The 22,640-nt window shown below is 46.6% G+C and overlaps 1 protein-coding gene across 2 annotated transcripts in view; it reads right to left on the reverse strand.

The window, feature by feature from the left end:
- The window catches only part of EPRS1 (glutamyl-prolyl-tRNA synthetase 1), a 78,658-nt gene extending 64,466 nt beyond the window's left edge, over positions 1–14,192 (reverse strand). The window contains exons 1-4 of one of the 2 annotated variants that reach the window (XM_019030661.4): positions 13,296–14,192; positions 7,168–7,252; positions 1,903–2,002; positions 479–635 (exon numbers count right to left, since the gene is read on the reverse strand). In XM_019030661.4, coding sequence (XP_018886206.4) covers positions 479–635; positions 1,903–2,002; positions 7,168–7,252; positions 13,296–13,341 — 388 coding nt within the window. In that variant the 5' untranslated portion in view covers positions 13,342–14,192. The remainder of the gene's footprint in view (positions 1–478; positions 636–1,902; positions 2,003–7,167; positions 7,253–13,295) is intronic. The other variant, XM_019030660.4, reaches the window with a different exon arrangement.
- Between the last annotated feature and the right edge of the window lie 8,448 nt (positions 14,193–22,640).

Genomic DNA, 22,640 nt, shown 5'->3' on the forward strand with positions numbered 1-22,640 from the left:
AAAAAGCATATTCTTACTTGTTCCAAACTAGTTGTAGAAGAAGGAAGTGACCTCCAAGAAAAACCACAACTCCACATCATCCCACTACTCCCTAACCTCCCAGTCACACACTCACTGAGCAATAATGGCTTTTTTCAAGTCAGAGACAAGTGTCTGGAGTAAAATAATAGCTGAAGTAGGAGAGGTGCTAACATAAATGGGATGGGGACTTCTTTATCAGGAATAAGATCAGCTCCAAAGGCAAGAAGGAAGTTGGGGTTGTGAGACAGACGACGGCAGAAAAACACAGGGAATTCCCGTAGCTGGATAGGAATAAAACAGCCAGGGAGGTCATTCCCCTGTAATAAAGTCCTAAGTTACTGTCTAAACATATATACACACACATATACATACATGCATACACACAGAAATATATATAATTTTTATCCAGCAAAATATTAAACGATTAAAACAGAGGATTATTAAGAATTATTGATACCTTTTAGGGTGGCCCAAACACATAAATCTGCTAAACTCAAGGAGTTTCCAACTAAGTATGTTCTCAGAGACAGGCAATGATTGAGTTCATTAATTGCAGAAGTAAAGGAATCACATGAAGATAATTTTGTAGCACTGAACTCCAACCAGTGATCAATCTGTCAACATAAAAGATAGAAAAGAAATGCATTCCAACATTTCAACTTATGAAAAGAAAGACCATAAAAAAATTCTAGTTAACTAGAGCAACAGTACACTCTTACTATGCTTTTCCTTTCTCAAATTATACAATTATCATTATGTGGACTAAATTCTGATTGCCTAAAATCTAAAATAGAACTTAAATAAATGCCACATTTATTTTGCTATGCTTTCTGCTTTTTTTTTTTTTTTTTTTTTTACAGGAGTGTGGCGGGGCACTTCAGGAAAGAACAGGAAAATAAGAATTTGAGAATTGGTGGCAGAAATAAGTAACCAACCTGAATGAACCGAAGGGATGGTACCTAGCCAAACAGACTCATTTACTTGAAAAATTTAAAAGTTAGTACTTAGAAACCATTCTGTGTACTTTGAATTTTATGAGATTTAGGAAGGTTAGAGCAGAATACAAACAGGAAAAAAAGCAGCATCTAAAAAGCAGTACTGTCATCTACTGCATAATGACATTTCGGTCAATGACAGACTGCATATATGACAATGGTCCCATAAGGTTATAGTTTTATCTATGTTGTCTATGTTTAGATACACAAATACGTATTGTGTTACAATTACCTACTGTATTGAGTATTGTAACTTGCCAGTATAGGTTTGTAGTCTAGAAGGAATAGGCTACACTGTATAGCCTAGATGTGTAGTAGGCTATCCCATTTAGGTTTTTGTAGGTACACTCTATGATGTTGACAGAATGATGAAACTGCCTAATAACACATTTCTCAGAACGCATCCCATTGTTAAGAGGCACATGATTGTATATAAATTTAATTTACTACTGAAATAATTAATTAAACAAGGCATACACTTAGAAAGAAAAGAAAATGGGATCCAAACTATGCGTGTTACCCTGTTCAAACTTCTTAACTTTTCTAGGCCTGCTGCCTCATCCGTAAAGTAAGAAAGTTGGATGAGATGATCTATACAGCCCCATCTGGCTATGAAATGCTAGGAATCTGTGAAGGCCAAGATGGCACTAAATGCTCCCAAAAGAACAGCTGGTAGGGGATTAAAGGTTCAAACTCAGGAATTACAAAAAAAGAATTTTTTTGTGACAAAAAAAACAAGATGAGCATTCTGTACCTTGGTCTATATAATTAACACTGTTAATATCCTTAAGTAGAATAGTTCATAAGCCAACAATAAATGATGAGGTTCCCATAAAAAAACAGAAGCATAAGACAAAACACACACAACAAAATGTTCATTGCTTACCTCAGTATGTTCCATCAGATTAGAGCCATATAACCCAGCTGTAGTTGCAACTCTAGCCAAGTAGCGAAGTATAGAATTCACATCTGTGAATATCACATTTCTAGAATATAAGCACGAGATAAAATATTACTGCTGCTCTAGCAAATCAGTAAGTCATGAGACTTATGAAGAAATGTAAAAATGGAAACTTTATTATATTTACCATGTATTTTCTACTATAGTAAAAAACAGATCTGCTAATTGTTTGTTTGTTTCAGATGCAGTTTCACTCTTGTTGCCCAAGCTGGAGTGCAATGGTGTGATCTTGGTTCACTGCAACCTCTGCCTCCAGGGTTCAAGCAATTCTCCTGCCTCAGCCTCCCAAGTAGCTGTGATTATAGGTGCCTGCCACCACTACAGGATAATTTTTTGTATTTTTAGTAGAGACGGGGTTTCACAATGTTGGCCAGGCTGGTCTCGAGCTCCTGACCTCAGGTGATCCACCTGCCTCAGCCTCCCAAAGTGCTGGGATTAGAGGCGTGAGCCACCGCGCCCAGTCTGCTAATTTGTTCTTTACATGTCTATTCAGAGGTGCAAATATGAAAATATAACTGGGATGTTGAGAATAACAGTGATTTAAAATAAATCAAGGCTGGCCAAGCGTGGTGACTCACACCTGTAATCCCAGTACTTTGGGAGGCCAAGATGGGCGGATCACTTGAGGTCAGGAGTTTGAGACCAGCCTGGCTAATATGGTAAAACCCCGTCTCTATTAAAAACACAAAAATTAGCCAGGCATAGTGGCATGCACCTGTGCTCCCAGCTACTCAGAAGGCTCAGGCACAAGAATCGCTTGAACTCACAGTGAGCTGAGATCACACCACTGTACTTCAGCTTGGGTGACAGAGAGAGACCCTGTCTCAAAAAAAATAAATAAATAAAATAAATCAAGGCAAAGGAGCCAAGAATATATTGCTAATAAAGAGGCTAAGAAGGCAGATCAAACCTCATCCAAACCCATCACAAGCCAGGTGTGGTGGCTCATGCCTGTAATCCCGGCACTTTGGGAGGCCGAGGCGGACAGATCACTTGAGGTCAGGAGCTTGAGACCAGCCTGGCCAACATGGTGAAACCCCGTCTCTTCTACAAATATAAAAATTAGCCGGGTGTGGCCGTGGGCACTTGTAATCCCAGCTACTCAGGAGGCTGAGGCAGGAGAATTGCTTGAACCCGGGAAGTGGAGGTTGCAGTGAGCCAAGATCGTGCCACTGCACTCCAGCCTGGGCAGCGGAGCAAGACTCCACCTCACAACAAAAAACAAAAAACCACACACTGTTGGTGAGAGTGTAAATTAGTCAAACCACTGTAAAAAGCAGTATGGCATTTTCTCAAAGAGCTAAAAACAGAACTACGATTCAACCCAGCAATCCCATTACTGGCTATACACTCAGAGGAATATAGTTCATTCTGCCATAAAGACACATACATGGAAATGGTCACTGCAGCACTATTCACAATAACAAAGACACGGAATCAACCTAAATGCCCATCAGTGACACACTGGATAAAGAAAATGTGGTACATATATACCACAGAATACTATGCAGCCATAAAAAAAAAAAAAAGATCATGTCTTTTGCAGGAACATGGATGGCACTGGAGGCCATTATATTTAGCAAACTGATACAGGAACAGAAAACCAAATACTGCATTCTCTCACTTATAAGTGGGAGCTTAATGATGAGAACACATGAACACAAAAAAGGGAACAACAGACACTGGGGCTTGAGGGTGGATGTTGGGAGGAGGGAGAAGAGCAGAAAAAATAACTATTGGATGGCTTAGTAACTGGGTGACAAAATAATATGTACAACAAACCCCATGACACAAGTTTACCTACATAACAAACCTGCACATGTACCACTGAACCTAAAATAAAAGTTCTTAAAAGAATAAATTTATTTTTAGCAATGAAACAAAAATACTGCAATCATAAAACAAGATACTAAAAAAAGAGTATCCAGAATGTAAAAAAACAGAACACTCAGATACTAAAAACATAATAGCCAAAATTAAAAACCTCAATAGAAAAATGGGATAATAAAGTTGAGAAGTTGAGGAACTTTCCAGAAAGTAAAGGAAAAAAAAAAATGGGCCAGGCATGTTGGTACACACCTGTAGTCCCAACTACTCAGGGGGCTGAAGCAGATGTATCGCTAAGCCCAGGAGTTGGATGCTGTAGTGTGCTATAATTGCACCTGTGACTATCCATTGCACTCCAGCCTGGACAGCATACTGAGACCTCCATCTCTAAAAATAAAAATAAAGAGGCCGGGCGTGGTGGCTCACGCCTGTGATCCCAGCACTTTGGGAGGCCGAGGTGGGCAGATCACCTGAGGTCAGGAGTTCCAGACCAGCCTGGACAACATAGTGAAATCCCATCTCTACTAAAAATACAAAAATTAGCCGGGCATGGTGGCACATGCCTGTAATCCCAGCTACTTGGGAGGCTGAGGCAGGAGAATCGCTTAAACTTGGGAGGCAGAGGTTGCAGTGAGCCTGGATTGTGCCATTGTACCCCAGCCTGGGCAACACAGCAAGACTCCGTCTCCAAAAAAAAAAAAAAATAGAAAGATGGAAAATGGAGGTGACAACTTAGAAAAATAAAGGACTAATCCCAACATCCACATAAAGAACCGAAAATGGAGAGAAAAACATTTTTCAAAGAAAAAATGTTTTCAATTTCCAAAAGCAGGATTTCCAAGTTTCCACAACGAAAGAGGCAACCAAATGCCCAGCAGAACAGATAAAAAATAGACCCAAACTAAAGCATATTATTGTAAAATTTGAGAATACTGACTCCTAAGGGAAGATTCCTCCAAACTTCCTGAAGTCACATAGAAAAGTTCAGAAATCAGAAAGTTTCAGAAGAAAATTACAAAGCAAACAAACACCAATTATTCCATGGAAAACTAACAGTTTTACATGAAAAGCAATTATACTATGTGGCTCAGTAGTAAATAAAACTTACACGGTCATTATAATGTAAATACGGAATGGTAATCAAATGACAATTATGGTACAACTACACTGGGAGAAAGGGGGAGATAGAGAGCAGAAGTTTATGAGTATGGGGTGACTGTGTGTATGTAGTGGCAACAGGGGAAAGTGTTTCAGCTTTATCTTTTTTTTTTTTTTTGAGATGGAGTTTCACTATTGTTGCCCAGGCTAGAGTGCAATGGCACAATCTCAGCTCACTGCAACCTCCACCTCCCGGGTTCAAGCGATTCTCCTGCCTCAGCCTCCTGAGTAGCTGGGATTACAGGCATGCACAACCATGCCCGGCAAGTTTTGTATTTTTAGTAGAGATGGGGTTTCTTCATGTTGGTCAGGCTGGTCTCGAACTCCTGACCTCAGGTGATCTGTCTGCTTTGGCCTCCCAAAGTGCTGGGATTAAAGGCGTGAGCCACCACACCCAGCTCAGTTTATCTTTTTTTTTTTTTTGAGACAGGGTCTCCCTCTGTCATCCATGCTGGAGTGCAGTGGTGCGATCCTGGCTCTACTGCAACCTCCGTCTCCTGGGCTCAGGTGGTCATCCTGCCTCAGCCTCCCAAGTAGCTGGGAGTACACCCAGCTAATTTTTGCTTTTTTTTTTTGTAGAGACAGGATTTTACTATGTTGCCCACGCTGGTCTCAAACTGCTGAGCTCAAGCAATCCACTCGCCTCGGCCTCCCAAAGTGCTAGGATTACAGGCTTGAGCCACTGCGCCTGGCCACATACCCTGTTTCATAGGGGAGCAGAAAGATAGGGAATGCAGATAATTCTTTTGAGCAAAAGTAAATCATCAGAATAAATGGACCAGGAAGTGGGCACAGGGAGGTGAGAGAGCAACATTAAAGGAAGATAAGAAACAGAGCGGCACAGGAACAAAGACTGTCTTATTACACGTGTAAAGTCACCTAGGTAATATCTTGAAGCTGCCCTCAGAAGAGCAGGTGAAGTCTGTCTGAGCTGGGATTGACTGACCTTTCCAGATTATTTGATGAGATCCACAAGGAGGGGACTTAAGTCAACTGCATTTCTTTTGGAAAGATGCTTTCTTGGCCAGATGAGGAAATTCTAGAAAGTCCCTCTCCATATGATGGGGGAAGTGGGCATGTTGGGTTGTGAAAGAAAACAAGGTTAGAGGTACCCTGATTCTGAGGTAGCTTCTAAGGCCTCTCAGCATGTCAAAGCGCCAGTCTTTGGGGTATTGCTTTCTGAAGCAACATTCCCCTGTCTGAAACTTCCCTAGAAGTTTCAGTTAAAAGCTGAGTTGGTGGTTGTACAGGAAAAAATCAACAGCTGGGCGCCAAAGGATCCCATTAAACCAGTCACTCATTTCTGGGAATAGGCCAGTCCAATTAAATAACCCTGCCTCATTTCAGGAGCTGGTGTTGCAGATGGGCTCTCAAAGCTAGACCTCTAGTTCCTTTTAAACAGACTACATGTGGAATCAGTTTGCTGAAAAATTTAAGTCTCTAGATTCAATTCTTTTAGAATAAAGAAAAGTATACTTCTTTCTAGGGACAATCTACTTAATTAGTAAGTAAAACAAGCATACAACATTTAATGCTGATTTTTTTTTTTTTTTTTTTGAGACAGAGTCTAACTCTGTCACCCAGGCTGGAGTGCAGTGGCGCTTTCTTGGTGTACTGCAACCTCTGCCTCCCGGGTTCAAGCAATTCTCCTGCCTCAGCCTCCCAGGTAGCTGGGATTACAAGCATGTGCCACCACACCTGGATAATTTTTTGTATTTTTAGTAGAGACAAGGTTTCACTGTGTTACCCAGGATGGTCTCGATCTTCTGACCTCGTGATCCGCCTGCCTCAGCCTCCCAAAGTGCCGGGATTACAGGTGTGAGCCACCGTGCCCGGCAATGCCGAATATTTCTTTAAATGCCATTCAGAGGCCAAACGTGGTGGCTCACGTCTTTAACCCTAGTGCTTTGGGATGCTGAGGCCGGAGGATGGCTTGAGGCCAGGAGTTCGAAACTGGGCTGGGCAACACAGTGATACCCCATCTCTACAAAAAACATTTTTTAATTAGCCAGGTGTGGAGGCATGTGCCTGCAGTCCTAGCTACTCGGGAGGCTGAGATGGCAGGATCCTGAGTCCACGAGTTCTAGGTACAGTGAGCTATGATCATGCCAGCCTGGGCAAAAGAGGGAGACTCTGTCTCTAAAAAAACTCTAAAAAAAAGAAATAGCCAATCAGTACTGAAAATAAAAAGATGAAAACACTTACTCAGAAACATGAAGAATATTCTCTTTCCCTTCTTCAACGGAAATGCTGACATCGTCTTTCACGTGTTCTACTGCCAGCAAAGCTCCTATAAATAATATGAAAAGATTTTTTATCTTTAAAAGCAATGCAGTATTTATAACTTGAATCATAAAAGCAATCAGGATGAGTCAACAAACCAATATTAAGTCCTATAAGGAGTGAACTTTTTTCTCAGTAGTCTGTAGACAGAAAATATAGTCTTTTGTCTCAGAGCAGCAACAAATCAGAATCCAGAATCCATTCACTAGCATATCCAACTGGTTTTGAATTTGTTCAGCTTTCAGTTAGAGACACTGAAATTAATCTGCTTCTCCCTTCGGAGACAAAAAGAAATTAGTATAGTGCCAGCCAGGCATGGTGGCTCATGCCTGTAACCCCAGCACTTTGGGAGGCCGAGGCAGGCGGATCACCTGAGGGCAGGAGTTCAAGACCAGCCTGACCAACATGGAGAAACCCCGTCTCTACTAAAAATACAAAATTAGCCGGTCATGGTGGCGCATGCCTGTAACCCCAGCTACTCGGGAGGCTGAGGCAGGAGAATCGCTTGAACCTGGGAGGTGGAGGTTGTGGTGAGCCGAGATTGAGCCACTGCACTCCAGCCTAGGTGACAAGAGCAAAACTGCGTCTTAAAAAAAAAAAAACATAGTATAGTGCCTTATATAAAAGCTTTTGTTAATATGTTGACCTTCGATTTTTAAAAAACTAAAAAAAAAAAAAGAAAAAAGCTATCGTTAATAGTATTTGAGTGACTATTATGTCTTAGTCACTATGCCAAATGCTTTACAGTTATAATTTTTCATCTTTGGGGTAACCTGTAGAGTTAGATTCAAAGGACATGATATCTCATGCCTATAATCCCAGCACTTTGGGAGGCTGAGGTGGGAGGACTGCTTGAACCCACAAGTTCAAGACCAGCCTGGGCAACATAGTGAGACCCCGTCTCTACAAAAAAATACAAAAATTAGCTAGGCATAGTGGTACACACCTGTGGTCCCAGCTACCCAGGGGGCTGAGGTGGCAGGACTGCTTGAGCCTGGGAAGTCATGGCCGCAGTGAGCCATGATTGCACCACTGAGTTCCTGCCTGAATGACACAGCGAAACTGTCTCAAAAAAAAAAAAATGAGAGATACTTTCATCCCCATTTTACAGAATAGGAAAGTAAGGCTTAAAGGAGTTAAATAACCAGCCTAATGTCCTTGACAAAATATATAGCAATCAGGATCTGAATGCAAGCCTTATGTAGTCCACAGCTCAAACTCTAAAACAGTGTAATACGGCCTCTTGACACTTAATTGATTCATTAATCCTCTGTCCCTTAATTTGATTAAGATAGGCCAGGCGCAGTGGCTCACGCCTATAATCCCAGCACTTTGGGAGGCTGAGGTGGGCAGATCACCTGAGGTCGGGAGTTCGAGACCAGCCTGACCAACATGGAGAAACCCCATCTCCACTAAAAATACAAAATTAGCCAGGTGTGGTGGCACATGCCTGTAATCCCAGCTACTCAGGAGGCTGAGGCAGGAGAATCACTTGAACCTGGGAGGCGGAGATTGTGGCGAGCCAAGATTGGACTATTGCACTCCAGCCTGGGCAACAAGAGTGAAATTCCGTCTGAAAAAAAAGATGGACAACTAGCACCCAGATACTGGTTTATAAACACCATGTTCCACTGGAAACAGGGCTGTGGCAAGGAAGGTGCAAAATAAACCTGAAAAATCTTATTGTGTTAGAAAGCAAAGGAGTACTCAAAGATAGAGAACGCATATGTCGAAAGGACATAGAGTCTCTTCTAAAAATATTAAAAATTAGCTGGGTGTGGCAGCACGGGCCTGTAGTCCCAGCTACTTGGGAGGCTGAGGCAGGAGGACCACTTGAACCTAGGAGGCGGAGGTTGCAGTGAGCCGAGATCACGCCACCGCACTCCAGCTTAGGTGGCAGAGCAAGACTCCATCCCAAAAAAAAAAAAAAAAGGCCACGCGCAATGGCTCATACCTGTAATCCTAGTACTTTGGGAGACTGAGGCAGGCGGATTGCCTGAGCTCAGGAGTTCGAGACCAGCCTGGACAACATGGTGAAACCCCATCTCTGCTAAAATACAAAAAATTAGCCAGGCGTGGTGGCATGTGCCTGTAGTCCCAGCTACTTGGGAGGCTGAGGCAGGAGAATTGCTCGAACCTGGGAGGTGGAGGTTTGCAGTGAGCCAAGATCGTACCACTGCACTCCAGCCTGAGCAACAAGAACGAAACCCCATCTCCCAAAAAAAAAAAAAAAAAAGTCCAGGTTGGAGGGGCTTCCACTGGCAAATCAGGGTACTGACATCGAAATAAATGAGATCAATTTTAGCACACCCATACAATGAAATTTTATCCAGCAAATAAAAAAATGTACTGGCCGGGTGTGGTGGCTCACGCCTGTAATCCCAGCACTTTGGGAGGCTGAGGGGGGCGGATCACGAGGTCAAGAGATCGAGACCATCCTGGACAACATGGTGAAACTCCGTCTCTACTAAAAATAAAAAAAATTAGCTGGGCGTGGTGGCATGCGCCTATAGTCCCAGCTACTCGGGAGGCTGAGGCAGGAGGATCACATGAATCTGGGAGGCAGAGGTTTCAGTGAGCCAAGATCGCACCACTGCACTCCAGCCTGGTGACAGGGTGAGACTCCATCTCAAAAAACAAACAAACAAAAAACAACATCAACAACAACAAAAGTAAACTACTGTCATAGACAAAAAGATATATGAATTTCAGAAGTATTATCCTAGGCATATATGAGAATATAAGAATATATATAATATGATTCAATGTATATGAAATTATAGAAAAAGCAAAACAAGAGTGACAAAAAGAAGATGAGTCGCTATTAGGTGCCAGGAGTAGGGAAAGGAATAACTGCAAAGGGGCATGAGAGGACTTTCTGAAGTAATGGAAATACTCTACATGATGACTGTGGTGTAGATTACACACTGTACACATTTGTCAATCACTTAAAATTGGTGAACTTAATTGTATACAAGTTATAATTCAATAAAACTAATTTTTAAAAATAAAATAATTTTAAATAGAAAATGAAAATAATACAAATTGTAACTATTTTTGCTATGATTTTTTTAAATGGGAAAAAGAGAAAGCTCTCCTCACAGAAAAATGCCAACTAATACATACAGAAGGAATGGTAGAATGGGAAAGTCACTATCTCGCAAACATCATAAAATCATAAAAATCAAGTTAGGCAGGAAGTATCAATGGATACTGAAACTAGTGGGTGAAGATCTGATGCAAAGTGGAACATTTACATGATTCCAATGCATCTGCCCATTAAAATCAAGGTTAGAATCATCAGTAATGGGAAAATTAAATTCATGCACCAACTGATGGGCTGCGATGAAGAACAAGGAATAACTATGCTATTCCTGCCAAAGACACAGAGCCTGAATCTAGACACCAGGAAATATCAGACAACTTAAACAGGGGATATTCTTCAAGTTAAGTGGCCTGTAATCTTCAGAAAGGTCAAAGCTATGAAAGCCAAGGGAAGACTAGGAAACCATTCCAGACTGAAAGAAACTGGAGAGAGGTGACAATCAGATGCAAACAAAGCATAATACGGGATTTTGATCTCAACACTATGGAGGGTCTGGTTGTAACAAATAATGATAGAACAAGGATGGGGTCTGTGCATTAGATGGAAGCATTGTATCCAAGTGTATTTCCTGATTTGGGTGCTTGTGTGAGATCACCTGGAGTTTCCAAGTTTGTTGGGGATGTACACTGGAGTTATGCTGAGATACTGAAGCTTCATATCTACAGTATGCTCTTGGGTGGTATGGGGGAAAAAGGTCTTTGTTCTAGTCTTGCATCTTTGTTTTAAGTTTGAAATTAACATTAAATATATAACATGATGAATGCATACAAAATAGGAAAATTCTAGCAATGCAACTATTATTTTAAAATGTTTCATCTAATTATATTACTTAAAGATAAAATGTAACTGAATTAAACTGGGAATAATTAAATCAAAAATTAAAAAGGGAGAGGAGCGATTAGAAAAATGATATATTTGATAACTGGCATACAGTTCAAAATGACAAGAGTTTCATAGAATACTGGCAGAATTTTGAGTTCTGTAATACACTACAGAAACAGGCCACCTTCAGGGTGATTTTCTAAGTAACAAAAAATGTATCAGGAGGCTGGGCATGGTGGCTCACACCTGTGGTCCTGGCACTTTGGGAGGCCAAGACGGGCTGACTGCTTGAGGTCAGGAGTTTGAGACCAGCCTGGTCAACATGGCAAAATGCTGTGTCTACTAAAAAATACAAAAATTAGGCGGGCGTGGTGGTGCGCACCTGTAAGCGCAACTACTCGTGTGGCTGAGAACAAGAATCGCTTGATCCTGGGAGGCAGAGGTTGCAATGAGCTCGGTCTCAAAAAAAAAAACAAAAAAACAAAAAAAAACAGTATCAAGAGTTTTAACTATAGTCTCACTTAACTCTGGCAACCAATCCTATCTGGAAGACATTATTCTCCCTTTCTTAAAACAAGGAAACTATGGGAGAAGCTAAATAAGGAACTTGTCAAGGTTTCACAACTAATAAGTGGCAGCCAGGATTGGACTCAGGTCTGCAGAAACCAAATGTCTTTGCTCTCAACCATGAAGGCACTCTAATGCCTTTCCAGCTCAGGAATCAAACCCATTCCTTTTAGAGTTCATTGATTTGTTGTGCGGTTAGTCCATTACTGCAACCAATATGCCAAAACATTACCATCTTTTAAATGTTTAAAATGGCTATTAAGTTGTGTTTTTGTTCAACAACCTTAAAACATCACCAAAGTTGAGAATATAATGAATAATTTCATCAGCCCCACGTGGTCAATTGTATATAAAGGTATGGGCTTCTTCAACATTAGAAACTACTGTGTGTGTATTATCATACACATGCATTAACAAATATTAGGTCAGGCTGGGTACTGTGGCTCACGCCTGTAATCCTAGTACTTTGGGAGGCCAAGTCAGGATGGCTTGAGCCCAGGAGTTTGAGACCAGCCTGGGCAACACAGTGAAACGCCATCTTTCCAAAAAAGACACAAACACAAAATTAGCCAGGCATGGTGGCACCCGCCTGTAGTCCCAGCTACTAAGGAGGCTGAGGTGGGAGGATCATCTGAGCCCGGAAGTTCGAGGCTGCAGTGAGCCTTGAAAGCGCCACTGCACTCCAGCCTGGACGATAGAGCAAGACCCTGACTCTCAAAAGAAAAAAAAAAAATCGGCAAACTACTTAAATTCTTCTGCGTAATTTCCCAAAGTAATGAAAAAGCAGAAATTCTAAGCAATCTACCAACAATAACCTTGGTCATGTCGAAAAAATAATTCCAAACAGAACTTAAGATGTATCAGTAAGGTGACAGATCCAATGTTTACTCTGAAATTTACTACACATCCACAGGGTGCAGTAAAAGCAACCACATCAGTCTACAGTGTACCTGGGTGTTTTCCCCCAATTACCCTACCACATTTAATTAAAAATAAATGCAGCCTCAGTTGAAATCCTAAATGCTAATACGCTCGTCTGGGTTATTTCTTCTGAACTCGATAAAACGTAAGGAAAATTTGACTCAAGTGAACTGAGGATTTCTCCTGAGAGGAGGGAGAGGACAGGAAAGGAGGTAAGAAAAGGAGTTGGGGGAAAAATGCTAAAAGAGAAGCGACGATAATTGGATTTTCAGTTTTAAAATCTTATTTCCAAGAGCAACTCTCGCTCTCCGGGGGGAAAAGGGAGAGGTGAGTTGACTGGGAGTTCATCCCTCTGAGAAAAAGATCCGAAGCGGAGTCTCGTGTTGTCTAGCCCGGGCTCACACTGCGCCTCCCTCCATGCCCGGGAAAACCATCTTCAGGAGCAGATGCACCTGCCGGGGACACGGGGCGAGGGGTGCGGAGCCTCCTCCACGTACAATTCTGGGGCGAGGGGCAGGTCCAACATACCAGATGGTGACCACCACTGCGCAAAGCCGGGGCGCAGCGACCTTCCACGCCCCGCACCCTCCCTGGCTGATGCAACCCACACAGGTCATTGGTCTCGGCCCCTTACCTAGCGGAGGGTCGCCTGAATTCACGGTCAGACAGAGCGTCGCCATCTCCACCAGTCCGCTGGTCCACCTGTCAGTACGCCTGGCTCGTGCCAGAACCACGCAGGACCCCGCGAAAGGAAGAAGATGCAACGTGTGCGCGTACCCGACGCCGCCGCAGCCTTCGCTCCGCCCCTGCGCTGCAGCTACTGCCGACACCGCGCACGCCGCGGTGCGACATCGTCGCGCGCCGTCTTAGTCCCCGCCCGCAGGCTCCAGAGCCTGCCACCCCGCCTCTTGGCCGCCAGGGTTAGAACGGCCTGCGTGGCCTTTCGTGCTGCGGTGGGAAAGACGCTGAAGTGGACGGGACTTTACGACACTTCGTCAAGTCAGCAGGTCGTAAAACAGCAGGTTGTAAAACCATCTTTAAGATGGGATAGGCGTTTATGTGAAGCACGAAACAAAAGCATGCACTGTCTTTATGTAAAAAGAAAAGTCCTGGAAGCATACACACGATAGCCATGATTACGTTGGGAATGGGAGAAGTTTTTCTCGTTGTTTATTTTATACATTCCCCCCGTTTTTTTTTTTCCAAAACAAGAACGTATTTTCAAGAGTTATTTGCGTGTTGAAAATAATGGTTAAAGGAAATATACTTATAAAAGACTTTAAAAATCACTGCAGGCCGGGCGTGGTGGCTCACGCCTGTAATCTCAGCACTTTAGAAGGTGTAGGCGGGCGGATCACCTGAGGTCAGGAGTTCGAGACCAGTCTGGCCAGCATGGTGAAACCCCATCTCTACTAAAAATACAAAAATTAGCCTGGCATGGTGGTGGGCCCCTGTAATCCCAGCTACTTGGGAGGCTGAGGCAGGAGAATTGCTTGAACCTGGGAGGTGGAGGTTGCAGTGAGCCGAGATCGTGCTACTGCATCCAGTCTGGGCGACAGAGTGAGACTCCTTCTCGAAAAGAAAAAAAAAAAAAAATCACTGCAGAGGCCGGGCGCCGGTGGCTCAGGCCTGTAATCCCAGCACTTTGGGAGGCCGGAGGCGAGCGGATCACGAGATCAGGAGTTGGAGACCAGCTTCACCAACATGGTGAAACTGTAGAGACGGGGGTCTCTACTAAAAGTACAAAAATTAGCCGGGAATGGTAGCGCGCACCTTTAATCCTAGCTACTCGGGGAGCTGAGGCAGGAGAATCGCTTGAACCCGGGAGGAGGAGGTTGCGGTGAGCCGAGATCGCGGCACTGCACTCCAGCCTGGGCGACAGACTGAGACCCCGTTTCAAAACAAACAAAAAATCACTGCAGCTCTTAAGTCTCTTAAGATGTGAAGGTTTGCTCCCTCTCCCTCTCCCTCTCCCTGTCCCTGTCCCTCTCCCCACGGTCTCCCTCTCCCGCTCTTTCCGCGGTCTCCCTCTGATGCCGAGCCGAAGCTGGACGGTACTGCTGCCATCTCAGCTCACTGCAACCTCCCTGCCTGATTCTCCTGCCTCAGCCTGCCCAGTGCCTGCGATTGCAGGCGCGCGCCGCCACGCCTGACTGGTTTTCGTATTTTTTTGGTGGAGACGGGGTTTCGCTGTGTTGGCCGGGCTGGTCTCCAGCTCCTAACCGCGAGTGATCGGCCAGCCTCGGCCTCCCGAGGTGCCGGGATTGCAGACGGAGTCTCGTTCACTCGGTGCTCAATGGTGCCCAGGCTGGAGTGCAGTGGCGTGATCTCAGCCTGCTACAACCACCTCCCAGCCGCCTGCCTTGGCCTCCCAAAGTGCGGAGATTGCAGCCTCTGCCCGGCTGCCGCCCTGTCTGGGAAGTGAGGAGCGTCTCCGCCTGGCCGCCCATCGTCCGGGATGTGAGGAGCCCCTCTGCCTGGCTGCCCAGTCTGGAAAGTGAGGAGCGTCTCTGCCCGGCCGCCATCCCATCTAGGAAACGAGGAGCGCCTCTTCCCGGCCGCCATCACATCTGGGAAGTGAGGAGCGTCTCTGCCCGGCCGCCCATCGTCTGAGATGTGGGGAGCACCTCTGCCCTGCCGCCCCGTCCGGGATGTGAGGAGCGTCTCTGCCCGGCCGCCCCGTCTGAGAAGTGAGGAGACCCTCTGCCTGGCAACCGCCCCATCTGAGAAGTGAGGAGCCCCTCCGCCCGGCAGTCGCCCTGCCTGAGAAGTGAGGAGCCCCTCCGCCCAGCAGCCACCCCGTCTGGGAAGTGAGGAGCCTCTCCGCCCGGCAACCACCCCGTCCGGGAGGGAGGTGGGGGGGTCAGCCCCCCGCCTGGCCAGCCGCCCCGTCCGGGAGGGAGGTGGGGGGGCCAGCCCCTCGCCCGGCCAGCCGCCCGGTCCAGGAGGGAGGTGGGGTGGTTAGCCCCCCGCCTGGCCAGCCGCCCCGTCCGGGAGGTGAGGGGCGCCTCTGCCCGGCCGCCCCTACTGGGAAGTGAGGAGCCCCCCCCGCCCGGCCAGCCGCCCTGTCCGGGAGGGAGGTGGGGGGGGCCAGCCCCCCGCCCGGCCAGCCGCCCCGTCCGGAAGGGAGGTGGGGGGGTCAACCCCCCGCCCAGCCAGCCGCCCCGTCCAGGAGGGAGGTGGGGGGGTCGGCCCCCCGCCTGGCCAGCCGCCCCGTCCGGGAGGTGAGGGGCGCCTCTGCCCGGCAGCCCCTACTGGGAAGTGAGGAGCCCCTCTGCCCGGCCAGCCGCTCCGTCCGGGAGGGAGGTGGGGGGGTCAGCCCCCCGCCAGGCCAGCTGCCCCGTCCAGGAGGGAGGTGGGGGGGTCAGCCCCCCGCCCGGCCAGCCGCCCCATCCGGGAGGGAGGTGGGGAGGTTAGCCCCCCGCCCGGCCAGCCGCCCCGTCCGGGAGGTGAGGGGCGCCTCTGCCCGGCCGCCCCTACTGGGAAGTGAAGACCCCCTCAGACCGGCCAGCCGCCCCGTCCGGGAGGGAGGTGGGGGGGTCAGCCCACCGCCCAGCCTGCCGCCCTGTCCGGGAGGGAGGTGGGGGGGTCAGCCCCCCGCCGGCCAGCCGCCCCGTCCGGGAGGGAGGTGGGGGTTCAGCCCCCCACCTAGCCAGCCGCCCCATCCGGGAGGTGAGGGGCGCCTATGCCCGGCCGCCCCTACTGGGAAGTGAGGAGCCCCTCTGCCCGGCCAGCCGCCCCGTCCAGGAGGGAGGTGGGGGGGGTCAGCCCCCTGCCCGGCCAGCCGCCCTGTCCGGGAGGTGAGGGGCGCCTCTGCCCGGCCGCCCCTACTGGGAAGTGAGGAGCCCCTCTGCCCAGCCACCACCCCGTCTGGGAGGTGTACCCAACAGCTCATTGAGAACGGGCCATGATGACAATGGCGGTTTTGTGGAATAGAAAGGGGGGAAAGGTGGGGAAAAGATTGAGAAATCGGATGGTTGCCGTGTCTGTGTAGAGGGAGGTAGACATGGGAGACTTTTCATTTTGTTCTGTACTGAGAAAAAATTCTTCTGCCTTGGGATCCTGTTGATCTGTGACCCTACCCCCCAACCCTGTGCTCTCTGAAACATGTGCTGTATCCACTCAGGGTTGAATGGATTAAGGGCGGTGCAAGATGTGCTTTGTTAAACAGATGCTTGAAGGCAGCATGCTCGTTAAGAGCCATCACCACTCCCTAATCTCAAGTACCCAGGGACACAAACACTGCGGAAGGCCGCAGCGTCCTCTGCCTAGGAAAACCAGAGAACTTTGTTCACTTGTTTATCTGCTGACCTTCCCTCCACTATTGTCCTGTAACCCTGCCAAATCCCCCTCTGCGAGAAACACCCAAGAATGATCAATAAAAAATAAAAAAATTAAAAAAAAATCACTGCAGATAGGCGCAGTGGCGCGCTCCTATAGTCTCAGCTATTAAGAAGGCTGAGGCAGGGATCGCCTGAGCCCAGGAAGATGAGGCTGTAGTGGCCTCGCCGTGGACTTGCCTGTGAGTAGCCACTACCCTCCAGACTGGCCGACACAGGGGGAGACCTGATCTAAAAAACAAAACGAAAAAAACCTCCGATGCCGCCCCCAATCATGGAGTCCACAGGTGTTTTTTTCAGCGTCTCGTCTGATTCTCCCTTTCAAATCCTTTGTGACGGACGTGCATGCATGAGCTCCAGAGATACTCCAAGGTGTATACACACATTCGTGTGTGTGAGCTGCACCCATATTTCAAGGGCTGGTGTTAAAGTACGGGGGCCCGGGATGGATTCCAAGAACCATCTCAACCACATCCTCGCCTACACTTTTTCTTAACCTCCCCAAGACATCCTTGTTTTCATTAGGGAGGGCCCCTTAGATTACATCTCCCATGAGACTTGAGGCCAGGCGCGGTGGCTCATGCCTGTAATCCCAGCACTTTGGGAAGCTGAGGCGGGCGGATCACCTAAGGTCGAGAGTTTGAGACCAGCCAAGCCAACATGGAGAAACCCCATCTCTACTAAAAATACAAAAAAATAGCTGGGTGTGGTGGTGCATGCCTGTAATCCCAGCTACTCGGGAGGCTGACGCCAGAGAATCGCTTGAACCTGGGAGGCAGAGGTTTCGGTGAGCCGACATCACGCCATTGCACTCCAGCCTGGGTAACAGGAGCAAAACTTCATCTCAGAAAAAAAAAAAGAAGCCTACTTTCAGGATAGTGGGACTTACAGCAGAAAGTCTTAGGTCTTAGAGTTACCATCTTGTTGGATGCTTTTACTAGTTCCAATCATTTTTTAGTTATGTTGGATTTTCTAGGTAAATATCATTTTCTTCCTATCCAAAATTTACATGACCTATATCTTATCTCTTTCATTGGCTAGAACTTCCAGAATGATGTTAAATGGGAGCAATAGTAGTGTCGAATAAGAGAGTATTTGCTTTGTTCCTGACTTTAGTGGGAATGCCGCTAATGTTGCATTATCAAGAATAGTGTCTGTGGCTGGTCACGGTGGCTCGCACCTGTAATCCCAGCACTTGGGAGGCCGAGGTGGGTGGATCACCTAAGTAGAGGACTTTGAGACCAGCCTGATCAACATGGTGAAACCCTGTCTCTACTAAAAATACAAAATTAGCTGAGCGTGGTGGTGCATGCCTGTAATCCCAGCTACTCAGGAGGCTGAGGCAGGAGAATCGCATGAACCTGGGAGCTGGAGGTTGCAGTGAGCAGAGATCATGCCACTGTACTCCAGCCCAGGGCAACAAGAGCAAAAAGTCCGTCTCAAAAAAAAAAAAAATGTTAAAGAATAGTGTCTGTAAGCCAGGTGTAATGGCTCATACCTGTAATCCCAACACTTTGGGAGGCTGAGGTAGGCAGATCACCTGAGGTCCGGAGTTCGAGACTAGCCTGGTGAACATGGTGAAACCGCGTCATTTTACTAAAAATACAAAATCAGCCTGGAGTAGTGGTGCATGCCTGTAGTCCCAGCTACTCGGCAGTCTGAGGCAGGAGAATCACTGGAACCCAGGAAGCAGAGGTTGCAGTGAGCCTAGATGGCACCATTGCACTCCAGCCTGGGCAATAAGAGCAAAACTTTGTTTCAAAAAAAAAAGAATAGTGTCTGCTAGGTTGGCTGCAATGGCTCTTGCTGGTGATGTCAGCACTTTGGCAGGCCCAGATGGGAGGATCACCTGAGACCAGGAGTTTGAAGGTACAGTGAGCTATGATCACGCCACCTCACTATAGCCTGGGTGACAGAACAAGACCCTTTCCCTGAAAATAAAAATAAAAAAAGAATAGTGTTTGCCACTGGTTTCTTATATATTCTTAGGTTAACAGGGTTGTTTTTTTTTTCTTTTTGAGACAGTTTCGCTCTCGTTGCCCAGGCTAGAGTGCAACGGCATGATATTGGCTCACTGTAGCCTCCGACACCTGGGTTCAAGTGATTCTCCTGCCTCAGCCTCCAAAGTAGCTGGCATTACAGGCACCTGCCACCACGCCCAGCTAATTTTTGTATTTTTAGCAGAGATGGGGTTTCATCATGTTGGCTAGGCTTATCTCGAACTCCTGACCTCAGGTGATCTGCCCGCCTCGGCCTTCAAAAGTGCTGGGATTACAGGCCTGAGCCACCGTGCCCGGCCCTGGATTCTTTTTAAAATCAAGAATGGGTATTGGATTTTCACTCCTTATTATTGTGTACATAAACAGGAGATACAGAGATGAAAGGCGAAGTCCTGTCCTCAAGAAGCCTTTTTTTTTTTTTTTTTTTTGAGATAGAGTCTCATTTTGTTGCCCAGGCTAGAGTGCACTGGCATGATCTTGGCTCACTGCAACCTCCGCCTCCCTGGTTCAAGCAATTCTCTTGCCTTTGCCTCCTGAGTAGCTGGGATTACAGGTGTGTGCCACCATGCCCAGCTAATTTTTGTATTTTTAGTAGAGACGGGATTTCACCATGTTGCCCAGGCTGGTCTCGAACTCCCAACCTCAGGTGATCCACCTACCTCAGCCTCCCAAAGTGCTGGGATTCTGTGCTGGGATTACAGGCGTGAACCACCACGCCCAAACTTTTTTTTTTTTTTTTTTTTTTAGACAGAGCAGGCTGTAGTCCAGTGGCACGATTATAGCTCACTGCAGTCTCAATCTCCTGGGCTCAAGCGATCTTCCCACCTCAGCCCCCCAAGTAGCTAGAACTACAGGCATGCTCACCATGCCTAGCTAATTTTTTATTTTCTGTAGGTATGGGGTCTATGTTGCCCAGGTTGGTCTTGAACTCCTGGACTCAAGCAATACTCCTCCCTCAACTGCTCAAAGTAGTGGGATTACAGGCATGAGCCACCGTGCCTGACCAAGAAGGCTACAGACTTGGGAGGCCGAGGTGGGTGGATCACCTGAGGTTGGGAGTTGGAGACCAGCCTGGCCAACGTGAAATCCTGTCTCTACTAAAAATAGAAAAATTAGCCTGGCGGGCATGGTGGCACACACCTGTAATTCCAGCTACTGGGGAGGCTGAGGCAGGAGAATCGCTTGAACTCAGGAGGTGGAGGTTGCAGTGAGCTGAGATTGCGCCACTGCACTCCAGCCTGGGCAACAGAGCACGACTGTGTCTAAAAAACAAAACAAAACAAAACAAAAACACAAGGTAAATAAAAATTGCTACACAGTGAGATATATGTAGCAATAGAAATATGTTCATATTAAAAACATTTTGGGGCCGGGGTGCAGTAACTCACACCTGTAATCCCAGCAGTTTGGGAGGCTGAGGCGGGTGAGTCACTTGAGATCAGGAGTTTGAGACCAGCCTGGCTAATATGGTGAAACCCCATCTCTACAAAAAATACAAAAATTAGCTGGGCTTGGTGGCACATGCCTGTAATCCCAGCTACTCTGGAGGCTGAGGCAGGAGAATTGCTTGAGCCCAGGAGGCAGAGGTTGCAGTGAGCCGATATTGCATCACTACACTCCAGCCTGGTGACAGAGTGAGATGTGAGACTCTGTCTAAAAAAAAAAAAAATTGAAATGAGAGTAAAAATAATAAAGTTTGCAGAAAGTACAAAGATAGCTCAGAAGATGGAAGATGATTATCCATGTTGAGTGAGGAAGGAAAGACAGAATGGTAAAGGAAAGCTTTGGCTAAAAGATGGCATATTTGGCTGGGCACAGTAATATACCTGTAATCCTGTATGCCTGTAATTACACCTGTAATCCTAGCACTGTGGGAAACCGAGGTGGGAGGATCACTTGAGGCCAGAAGTTTGAGATCAGCCTAGGTAACATAGCAAGGCCCTGTCTCCACAAAGAAAAAAAAAAATTAGTTGGGTGTGGTGGTTTATGCCTGTAGTCCCAGCTACGTGGGAGGTTGAGGCAGGAGGGTCACTTGAGTCCACTTGAGGAGTTTAAGGTTGCAGTGAGCTATGATCATGCCATTGTATTCAATCCTTGGCAACAGAGCAAGACCCTGTCCCCCCCCCCCTCAAAAAAAGTATATTTAAGGGGTGGGGAAAAAAGGGGGTAAAAGAAGAATATGAGCTAAAACCTGAAGTCATGAAGCTGTGTGTACTTGGAAAACTCTGACCAGTTCGTTATTGCCAGAATATAAAATCTTTTGGAGTCTCTACTAAAAATACTAAAAATTAGCCGGGCGTGGTGGCGGGCGCCTGTAGTCCCAGCTACTCGGGAGGCTGAGGCAGGAGAATGGCGTGAACCCAGGAGGCGGAGCTTGCAGTGAGCCGAGATCGCGCCACTGCACTCCAGCCTGGGCGACAGAGCGAGACTCCGCCTCAAAAAAAAAAAAAAAAATCTTTTGGAAGTAAGGGACTAAAAGGCTGGAATGTAGGCAGACTAAATTAGGAAGAGTTCTATATATCATGCTGAGGAGCAAGATTTTATCTTATGATAGAAAGTCGGTGAAAAGTTTTAGGCAGGAGCAGGAGATGTGATTAGGATCATATTTTAAAAGGATGACTTCGACAATAATATAGGAGATGACTTGGAGTGCGCAGAACTGGCATTAGGGAAACCAGTTAAGATGTTATTACAACAGTCCATATGAGAGAAAATAAAAGATGATGGCCTGAACTAAGGCAGTGGAATAAGATCTGAGAATAGAGAACAAGTTTCGGATATATTTAGGAGGTAAAATCAGTAATGACAGACGAGATGTTTGGGGAGGTGATGGTGAAAGAAGCAATTTTTTAATTTTTTTTTCTTTTTGATACAGTCTCCCTCTGTCACCCAGGCTGAAGTGCAGAGGCACAATCTCAGCTCGCTGCAACCTCCGCCTCCCAGGTTCAAGCACTTCTCATCCCTCAGCCTCCCAAGTAGCTGGGATTACAGGCGTGTGCCACCACATCCAGCTAATTTTTCTGTATTTTTGGTAGAGATGGGGTTTCGCCATGTTGGCCAAGCTGGTCTCAAACTCTTGGCCTCAAGTGATCCGCCATCCTCGGCCTCCCAAATTGCTGGGATTACACTGCACCCGGCCGAGAAGCAAATTTGCCTAGGTTTATTCCTAGATTTCAGCTGGATAAATGGGTGGATGGTTATGTCATTATCAAAGGAGGGAAGACAAGAGAGGAAACAGAGTTGGCGAATTATTTGGTTCTAGACTGATTTTTTGAGATGTCTGTAAGATATGTAGGTGAAAATATCCTTTACAAATTGCAGATTATAATAATATAATAAAATCTGGGGCTCAGTTGAAATGTTTTGCTGAAGGTGTGAGTAGTTATTAAAATGGATGAGATAAGCCTGGAGAAGAAGATACAGAGCTATGCTATACAGTGTGGTAGGCACTAGACACATACGACCATTTTCTTTTTTCTTTTTCTTTTTTTTTGAGATGGAGTCTCACTCTGTCGCCCAGGCTGGAGTGCAGTGGCGCAATCCCAGCACACTGCAACCTCCGCCTCCCGGGTTCAAGCGATTCTCCTGCCTCAGCCTTCTTAGTAGCTGGGATTAAAGGCACATACCACCACGCCCAGC

The sequence above is a fragment of the Gorilla gorilla genome, chromosome 1 (genome assembly GCF_029281585.2).
Source record: "Gorilla gorilla gorilla isolate KB3781 chromosome 1, NHGRI_mGorGor1-v2.1_pri, whole genome shotgun sequence".
NCBI lineage: Eukaryota > Metazoa > Chordata > Mammalia > Primates > Hominidae > Gorilla > Gorilla gorilla.